We start from the raw sequence: 9,908 nt of genomic DNA, 5'->3' as shown, positions 1-9,908 counted from the left end.
GCCGTGGCGGAAGCGGAAGCGCTGCGGGCGGCGGGCGGTGCTGTGCCGGAGCCATGGCGGCCGTGCTGCAGCAGCTCCTGGAGCGGGCCGAGCTCGCGAAGCTGCCCCGCGCCGTGCAGGGCAAGCTGGAGCGCTTCCTGGGCGACCAGCAGGGCGAGATCGACGGGCTGCGGGCCCGCCATGAGCGCTTCAAGGTGGACAGCGGTGAGCGCGGGCGGCGGGCCCACGGTCCCTGTGCTCGGGGAGGCAGCGCGGGCACTGCGCGGAACGCGGTTCTGTCTTCCACAGGCTTGCGGGGGTACCCTGGGGGCTGTGAGGCCGGGAGGGGGCTTGGAACGGGCCTGCATTGGGACCTGAGCGGTGTTTGTCTCGTTTTGTCTCCTGGAGTATATATATATTTTTTTTTTTTTCTCCTCTTGCTGCTGGTTGTTTTTTGGGTTTTTTTTTTCATGCTAAGGGGCGTTCAGGGTTAAAACTGCGTTTGAGTTGGTCTTAAAGAACAGCTTTTCCCCTGGTTTTTAACTACCATTGATACGCACAGGTCTGAGGAGGAGTGTCTGAGGGAGCTGGGAAAGGGGCTCAGCCTGGAGAAAAGGAGGCTCAGGAGGGGCCTTCTGGCTCTGCACAGCTCCTGACAGGAGGGGACAGCCGGGGGGATCAGGCTCTGCTCCCAGGAACAGGGACAGGAGGAAAGGGAACAGCCTCCAGTTGCACCAGGAAAGGTTCAGGTTCAATATTGGGAAAAAGTCCTTTACTAAAAGGGCTGTCCATCCCTGGCACAGCTGCTCAGGGCAGGCATGGAATCCCCACCCCTGGAGGGATTTTAAAGCCATGTGGATGTAACATCTGGGGACATGGGTCAGTGGTGTCCTTGGCAGTGCTGGGCCGTGGTTGGACTCTGATCTTAGGTGTCTCTTCCAACCCAAACAGTTCTGTGCTTCAGTCTACTTTGGTCCTCGTTGTGGAGGAGAAATGCAGCTTTGTTCATACAGCTCTCAAACAGCCCTAGGTTTATACTTTCCTGTTCAATTTTGTTCCATAAAGTGGCCCTGATGGAATCAATGCTTTTTTATACTGATTTAGAGATGAGTTGATAACAGAACAGTAACACCAGCAGAGAGCAGAAGACAAGAGTGTGAGATTGTGAATATGGGTTAATCTGTAGAGGATGTGACATACTTCTAATGTAAGCTTTACTTCTACCTTTCAGTTTTTCAGTCTCTCTTGTGGTAGACATCTTGGTAAATGCATTAATAAATTGTGGTGTAAATTAAGGTAACCCACAGATTTTAGCAAGTTGCTCTCATCCAGATCCATTCTTCTCATGTGTGGCAGGAGCAGCAGCATTGTTTGAAATTGTAATGTATCAGAGGAAGAAGATAAACAGACATCCCTCAGTGCTTCCTTGAAGCCCATCCTGCCCAAGAGTGAGATTAATTATGCTTTTACTGAGTATTTTACCCTGAATCCATGACACAGTTACTGTTTTAGATCACAAAAATTCACATATAATTCTTTTTTTTTTTTTTTTTTTTTTTGCTGCTAAGGGAATAGAGCCCAGGAATTAATTTTAAGAAGTCTTCATTAAAAGTTTCCCCACATCAAATCCCTTGATACCTGGGGATATGTGGATTTTATTTTGTATGTATAGAAATACTCTAGAAATAAAAGAAGTTTTAAGCTGATGAGCCCACACTGCATAATTGGGCTGATACAACATCTCTGGTTACATCAAAAATGTTAAAGAACTATTCAGATTAATCAGACTCTTATTTGATGGACAATTTTACAGAATCATGGAATAATTTGGGTTGGAAGGGACCCTAAAGCTCATCTCATTCCAACCGCTGCCATCAGCAGGGACACTTTCCACTAGAGCAGGCTGAAACATATCACAGTTTCTGGAAGCACAGCACTTGTCATGCTAGTGTTCATTCAATGTGAAAATTCAGGTTTTTGCCTTCAAAAATGTTGTGGTTTTTTTTTTTTCCTTCCTTCAAATTCTATTACAGTCTTAGTATTTTTATATGTTTTCTTTAGAGTGCTCCTTGGTAGAGGTGAGTAAGAAAAAAAATGTTTATGATGTGAAACTGAGATGACTTTGTTATTTTACAGAGCAACAGTACTTTGAAGTGGAAAAGCGACTGGCTCAGAGCCAGGAAAGACTTGTAAATGAGACCCAGGAATGTCAAACTCTGCGGGAGGAGCTCAAAAAGCTTCGTAAGTGTAACTGTGTAACATCCTTAAGTGCTGGCCAGGACATTCGCCCTCCAGCCCAGGGTTGTGGGCACTGCTTCAGGGTTTACACAGGAGCTGAAAATCTCCCATCAGCTGCATTTGTGGAGATGTGTTTTGGTGGTGTGTTCCAAGATTAATGGAATCTGTTGTTCTCATGGCAGAAGAGCCCCTTGCTGGGTAGTAGCAGTGCAGGGGGCTGTGTATGGATCCTCACTAAAGCTGCTTCTGCTTTTAAGCAGTGCCTTAGTCTGCCTCAGTGCCCCTGGTCCATCCAGGGCAGGGTCTGGCATTCTTCTCTCTCTTTTGCTAAAAATGTTTGTCAGGGACATTGTGGCTCTGTTGCATTAGGAGAGTGAGTTCTGACACATCCTAGTGGAGATCCCTCACTGCTGTTCCTTCCCCCTAGATGAGCAGCTGAAGGTGCTCAATGAGAAGAACAAGGAGCTCGAGGCTGCCCAGGACCGGAATGCGGCCGTGCAGGTACTGCTGGGGTCGGCCAGGGGCTGACACCCTGGGGCTCCCTGGGTGGGAGCAGCACAGAATGCAATCAGTTCTCATTGGAGAATATCAGGATCGGCACCAGGATGAGCTCAGGGAGGTGTTTACATGTCCATGGGGATGTGTGTGCAGGAAAATTGCAGGAACTTTTAAAAAGGTGGTGTTTTAGCAAACTGAATGACAGGTGAGCAGGTGCTTTTGTTTCAGTTTGGATGGATTGTTCCATTCCAGCTGAAACCTGTTGTGAAGTGATTTTAACCCAAACCCCCAAAATTCAGACAAAGGTATAAACAACAGTTCTGTTTTTCCCCATCCTTTCCCACACTCTGGCACAGTTTTTCTTGTGTTATGCCCAAAAGTCACTGGGTTGCAGGATGAGTCACTTGAGCTGACTGACCCAGCAGAACAGTAATTTTGAAGCAGGAAGCTAAAACAAGTTTATTAGTTTGATTTTTCCACAATGAGAGGTGGATCTCATTGTTCCCCCAAAGGAGCTTACCTGGGCCTGACTGAGGTGCTTTGTAGTGATACCTTGAGGGCATCCTCAAGTGTAGTGATACCTTGAGAGACAATGTAGTCTGTAAATGATCCAAGATTGTTGGCTTTGTTTTGATTTTTATATTGGTGCATGTAAATTGCATTGTTGGTTGTTTTTATTGGTGCATGTAAATTGCACTGTCATTCCTTGTTTACTCTCTTACCCCTTTTATTTAACCAAACAAAGCTGTTTCAGGAAATTCTTGACTATTACAGCTGTCTTTCCAAGAATATTAAAATGAAATGCAGTTTTGAACAGCTCCATTGTGATTTCCATGCCCACTCTAAGCCTCTTATCCCAGTGTTCAGTTGGCTGGGGTAGCTCACTGAGGTTTAGCTCACTGCTGTGTGGTTCTGAGTGTAAGCAGAGGCTATAAACAGTTCCAGAGAGCTGATCACATTTCTTAATTGCCCTTGGGCAATCTTTTTCAGAGCCAGTTAATTCGAGAGAAGGAAGAACTGGAAGCTGAGAAGAGAGACTTGGTCCGAACCACTGAAAGGCGATCTCAGGAAGTTGAACATTTAAATGGTACAGCCAGGAGCACAGTCCATAAATACCAGGAAATAACACAGTCATTGCACAAAGACACCACTTTGGTGCTTGTTTTTCTTCATTTAAAAATGTGCCTTATGCAGTATCTTAGTGCCCAACATGCAATTACATACAAAGTATCTTGCCTGTTGTCATTCTTTACAATTTAGTAATTAAAGCTGTTACACAACAGGTTTTTCTAACACTGATTTCCCTCCTCCAGAGGATGTTAAACGTTTAAATGAAAAGCTCACAGAGGCCAACACAGAAAAGGCAAAACTTCAGCTGAAGTTGGACGAGCTTCAAACATCAGATGTTTCCATGAAGGTGAGAAGGGCTTTGTAAGCACAGTGTGTGTTCTGCATTGTTTGTGTGTGATGTAATCACCATTTTGGAAAGTAGGTCAAGTGAGTGTCTGTTATTTATAGCAAATTCTTTCATTATAAAATTGGTGGCTGTGACTAGAAGTGAGATCTGTATTCCTGGAAGACAGGGGGTATCAGGCTGGGCAAGCATGTCCAGGCCTTCTTGGTGGCAGTGGAAGGAAGGTCTGCTTGGAAAGACTTCAGCTCCATGAAGGGAGGTGGAAAGGAGAAAAATAATGAGCTGTGAACCTGTACCGTTACTCTGTGAGCAGAATAAACTCCATAAGGAGAGGAGGAAGGGACAAAAATCTCAATATCATATTTCCTCTAAAAGGCTGCTAATCTTGTTCTTGTTCCCAACTAATTTAAACTTGGGGGAAACTAACTCAAATGGCAGGAACCACTACAATCACACTGTGCAATTCTCTTTTCAGTACCGGGAGAAAAGGCTGGAGCAAGAGAAGGAGCTGCTGCAGAACCAGAACACATGGCTGAATGCTGAGCTGAAAGCTAAAACAGATGAGCTGCTCCATACTGCCAGGGAGAAAGGCAATGAAATCCTGGAGCTCAAATGCAGTCTGGAGAACAAAAAGGAGGAGGTAATGTAATTACTGAGTTGTCATTTCTTAGAAATTATACCACCTGATTAACTGTGTTAAACAAAGCCAATACTTTAATGACTGTATTTGAGTGACCTTATATGCTCTTTCAGCAGCTTTTGGGTTTGTTTTTATTTTTAAGTTAAAAACAATTAGACAAATATTTTCCAAAATAAACTGGGCTGGGAGCTAAAAATCTTACATAGTGTCTTTATTTCTTCTCTCAATAGGTTTCCAGAATGGAGGAGCAGGTGAACAGCTTGAAACAGTCAAATGAAAACCTCCAGAAGCATGTTGAAGAACTTTTGAATAAACTAAAGGAGGTGAGACAGCTTGAAATATGTTAAATGGCAGTGCAGTTCGTCCTACAAATCAAACAATAAAATGAGTGAAATAGAAATAGTGGAATGCTCCCCTACCCTCTCCTCTTTCATTTGCCAGGCAAAAGAGCAGCAGACAAGCATGGAAGAGAGATTCCACAATGAACTGAATGCCCACATGAAATTATCCAACTTGTATAAGGTGAGTTTGTTAATTCCATTATAACTCTAGTAGGGTCCGAATCTTACATAATGCAGGCCAATTTGGAGGGTTTTCCCCCCACAAAATTTGGATGTGGAAAGGCTAACTTCCATTGCAGGACTTTGTGAAACATGCAAAACATTGTTTTCTTTGCTGCTGTCTTAGTCAGCATTTAGACTCTTACATTGTTTGGATCATCTTGGAGAATAAGCAAAACTGGGGTTGAAATAGTAATTTTATGCCAACTATTTTGGCATGTTGTAAAAATGTGGTTATGTCTTAGGATCTGTTGGAAGGTAAAAGTTGATGTGGAAAGTATGACTGTGCAAGAGATTTTTCTGAGTTAGAAGTTCATTTCTGAGCACTGCAAGTGTTCGTGACTTGGTTAGGACCCAGCTGAATGTCCTGTACTGTGTCAAAGACACACCATCTAAACAAGTAATATTTGTTCTGTTTGCTTCAAGAGTGAAAAATACCCTGTAACCTTCTGACTAAGTCAGCCGAAATGTACAACTTTTTGCTCTTTGGTTTGCACATTTTAGTGCACAGGTTACCGAGCTCTGCTTTGTGATCTTTCTTGCACAAACACCAAATAAATGTTGTGCAGCTTTGCACTTGGGAGATCTCAAGCTGGAAGCAAAGAAACATAAACTGTTATATAATAGGAGTCCCTAAAAATACTATTTTTTCAGACTCTTTGAAATAGAGTACTGAAAATTCCCAGTTTTCTTTAGTCAGAAGAAGGAAAGAGTCAGCAGCAGCTGTAAACAGCTAAAGGCCATAGATTGTATTGGGAATTGCCACATCAAATCAGTGTCTGATGCTTCTTACTCTAAATCAGTTTGCATCAGTGAGTCAATTCACATGGAAAGGACTGACCAGCTTGGGTGACTCTTTCAGCATTTTTTGCAGAAAACTGTGTTCATAATTTGTGGTCAGTTTAGGCTTTCTTGTAAACACGGGGCTGCTGTTGCTGTGTACTAAAGGTGAGCTAAAATGCTTTCTTCAGAGTGCTGCTGATGACTCAGAGGCAAAGAGCAATGAGCTGACAGGAGCAGTGGAAGAGCTGCACAAGCTCCTGAAGGAAGCAGGGGAAGGTAAGCTGGCAAAGGGAGGAGAGCAGTTGGGCTCCTTGGAGTACCTTGATACTCTGAAAAATGGGGTTTTTGTGTTCCTGAAAGGAATTTCATTGGGCTTTGGGGGTGATGGAAATGCCAGTTCCTTTGTAACAAAACTGTGCCTGATTAGTTGAATTTACTCATGGTTGGGGAGCTATTTTCAAGTACACCTGGAATTTTAGTATGGATTTTGATAATTTTGCTAGATATGTCTTCACTTTAGCTTTTTAGTTTAGGTTCCTTTTCACTGCCAAAGGCAGTTGATATTTTTTCCCATTTCTAAGCAAGGGTGATAGGCAGTGGTTCATGCTTTTCTCACACTGCTGAATTTTCTTATCAGCATGAACTTCTGCAGATCATATAAAGTAAAATTTAAGGTACACAGCTAAATTCTGATACTTCTAAAATAAAAATCAATCACAACACATAACCTGCTTGTCTGATTGAATTTCAGCTAATAAAGCAGCCCAGGAGCATTTGGCTGAGGTGGAGGAGTCAAAAGCCACCATGGAGAAGGAGCTGAGAGAGAAGATCAGTAAGCTGGAGAAGGAGCTGGAGAATGCCAATGATTTACTGTCGGCTACGAAGCGCAAAGGTGGGAGCAGCTGGCACCTGAAATACAGAAACTCTTGGGCTTTTGTGATCTTTCAAGGATATTGTGCTGAATTTCTCTTAAGAACCAACTGCATGAATCTAATGTCATCTTTGGTAATTTCTAATAATTCATTTTAGAAGGTATTTCATATATATGCATATGCTTATATATGAGTATAAATATGCTCCCCTCAGCAGAAAGTGCGTTTCTGTCATACATTTTTGAAGTTCTTTTGTTAATCTGTTATCTTTTCAAATAAATAGAGAGGAAACTTTTCTTCAAGGCTGAATCAGCCTGCTTTTAGTGGTTTTCTGGAGAGGGAAGTGGAGATGATAAACTAGTCTTATTTTCCTCTTTAAAAAAAAGGCAGCAGTGAACATACCTCTTGTGCTTAAATTTCTGTCTGACATTAAATTTTGCTCAGTATTCACTGTTGTAGCTATGTTCTTTTTGTTGTTAGCTTCATACCCATAGTTTCTAAAGGATAGAGAGCAGGAAGGAACAGAGGCATGGAGTACATTTGCTCTATCCCTTTGTTAATTTAATGAAAATAAACCAGTGCTCTGCTGCTCCAGACCTCTGACAGTGTGCTAAAAACCTGAGGTTAAGGTTTGCTCCAGCTATTTCAGCTGCTCATTTTCTGAAATTATTTGCATTTCAGGAGTCCTAGTAGTAACAGCTTTTCAGCAATTCAAATAAGGCCAGTCAGATATGATATTTAAGAGTATTTCTGGTGGGGATTATTGCAGCTTTTGGATGGTAATTGTGGGGTTGTGTCTCCAGGAGCCATCCTGTCTGAGGAGGAGCTGGCAGCCATGTCTCCCACTGCTGCAGCAGTGGCCAAAGTGGTCAAGCCTGGCATGAAGTTAACTGAGGTGAGTGAGCACAACCTCTCCAGCAGCAAAGCCCTTGGATGCCATCAGTGACACTCTGAGAACAGAAAGGTTCAGGTTTAGGGCATTCTTTGGGTTTGGGGTCATGCCTGATGTCACTTGCTAAGTTACTGGGATTTTTTTCAACATGCCTTACAGTTTTTCTTTAGTAGATCAAATTCAGAAATAGGTGGGTTTTGTTAATATAAACTTACTTTCTATATGCATTTTTGGCAGGAGCAGCCTTTTTTTGCTTTCTGAGATAATAGTTTAATCTGTATGGCTCTGCTTTTGGCCTGTACTTGGAAACAATTAGCATAACAATAGGTAATACAGGTTCTAGGGGTTTTATACTTCTGTTTATGCAATTTGTGTTGTTATTATTTGTTACTGATTATTTTGTCCAGCCATCAAATTCCTTTATGCTGTGTTACTGGTTTTGATATTTCTGTTGTCTTAAATTTGCTTTAAACGTCCCCCTTTTATGTAGACTTCTTTTATTGCAGACAGTTGCACTCTACAGTTTGCCATTTTAAAATTAATATGTGAAATTTCTTTTCTATGATATGAGTCCTAGAACCATATTTTAAAAGTCCAGCTTGTTTTTCTGAATTAACTAGTTCAGTTGTATAAAATTGCAGTGCTTTAAGGTATGAATTGTATCATTACCAGTGGTTCTTTTTAAAGAGATCTGTACAAGCATATCAAAACCAAACCAAAACCTTTTTGTTGCAGCTGTACAATGCCTATGTAGAAACTCAGGATCAGTTGCATATGGAGAAGCTGGAGAATAGGAGAATCAATAAATATTTGGATGAAATAGTGCAGGAAGTAGAAGCCAAAGCCCCAATCTTAAAACGTCAGCGTGAAGAATTTGAGCGTTCCCAAAAAGCTGTTGCGAGTCTGTCTGCAAAGCTTGAACAAGCTATGAAGGTTGGTATAAAATAAAAGAGCATTATAATTTTGGAAAACAAATTACCTTAAAAATCTTTAAAACTAATTGCTGTTGTAAGTGGATGAAATGGATCTTTCAGTCAACTTTTATTATGGGAAAATATGTGTTGGGCTTTCTGGCTTGTGATTTCTGGAACTGTACAAAGTATTTTACAGAACCAACATATTTTGTAGTTTTTTATAGTGGTGATTTGTCTGATTTTCTGGGAGAGTAGATTCACTGTAAACAAAGTTTAGTGTTTATTTGACATAAAATTTGACTTCAGTGTTCCCTTCCCAATGATTTTAAAGCATACACCAGTACATTACAAAAGAACGTGGCTTTTGATTTCGGAACACCTGGAGTTTAACCTTGGTTGTGTAACTCTAAGGTTCCCCAGGCATGTCTGCACATGCTGTTATCTCTCTGGAAAGGAATGTGTCCAGTGGAGGTGTGATGGTTACTCCTGTTGGTGTTCTTGCAGGAGATCCATCGCCTGCAGGACAGCGCTGACCAGGCCAACAAACACGCCTCCTTCTTTGAGAGGGAGAGCCAGAGACTGGAGGTGCGAGTGAAGGATCTCTCCCAGCAGGTACAGGAAACATTGCTGTGGTTAAATGGGCTGTTTGCAGTTGTGTATTCATGTGCTGCTGCATTTCAGATGTTTACTTGGAAGTTGCATTCAGCCACAGTCATGGAGACTTTGGTTGTCCTGAGTACCTTAGTGACATTAAAGCATCTCCTCAGGACGGCTTTCAGAACTGAAATAAGTTTAGCTGGATGGAAGTGGTGCTGCTTTAGGATAATATTGTTAAGCATCTGACATGGAAAACTCATGTATATAATTTTTTTGTTAGATTGGACTGTCCTGTGATCTCTTCACAGAACTGAACAGTTCATGTACTTTTGATTTGTTGTCTTTTGTCAAGCTATTTTTTCTTATAGTTATAAGCCATATAATTATCTTACAAAGATTTATTGATTATAATTGTTTGCACATGTTAGGGAAAACCCCTTAATTTCCAAGTCCTTTATTCCCAATATATTGGTTTTCACAGCAAACTTTAGAGTCTGTGCAGGCCTTACACAAGGACTGTT

The 9,908-nt window shown here is 41.8% G+C and overlaps 1 protein-coding gene across 4 annotated transcripts in view; it reads left to right on the top strand.

Moving 5' to 3' along the window:
- The first annotated feature begins 53 nt into the window (after nt 1-53).
- The window catches only part of TPR (translocated promoter region, nuclear basket protein), a 33,770-nt gene continuing 23,915 nt past the window's right edge, over nt 54-9,908 (top strand). For all 4 annotated transcript variants that reach the window (XM_066555399.1, XM_066555401.1, XM_066555400.1 and 1 more), the window contains exons 1-13: nt 54-204; nt 2,116-2,220; nt 2,645-2,718; nt 3,706-3,802; nt 4,029-4,132; nt 4,605-4,769; nt 5,000-5,092; nt 5,211-5,291; nt 6,301-6,388; nt 6,864-7,004; nt 7,788-7,879; nt 8,612-8,809; nt 9,295-9,402. In XM_066555399.1, the coding sequence (XP_066411496.1) occupies nt 54-204; nt 2,116-2,220; nt 2,645-2,718; nt 3,706-3,802; nt 4,029-4,132; nt 4,605-4,769; nt 5,000-5,092; nt 5,211-5,291; nt 6,301-6,388; nt 6,864-7,004; nt 7,788-7,879; nt 8,612-8,809; nt 9,295-9,402 (1,497 nt within the window). The remainder of the gene's footprint in view (nt 205-2,115; nt 2,221-2,644; nt 2,719-3,705; nt 3,803-4,028; nt 4,133-4,604; nt 4,770-4,999; nt 5,093-5,210; nt 5,292-6,300; nt 6,389-6,863; nt 7,005-7,787; nt 7,880-8,611; nt 8,810-9,294; nt 9,403-9,908) is intronic.

This window comes from Molothrus aeneus, chromosome 9, assembly GCF_037042795.1.
Source record: "Molothrus aeneus isolate 106 chromosome 9, BPBGC_Maene_1.0, whole genome shotgun sequence".
NCBI lineage: Eukaryota > Metazoa > Chordata > Aves > Passeriformes > Icteridae > Molothrus > Molothrus aeneus.
Note: the sequence above shows the minus strand (reverse complement) of the source record. Positions and strands in the feature narration are given on the sequence as shown.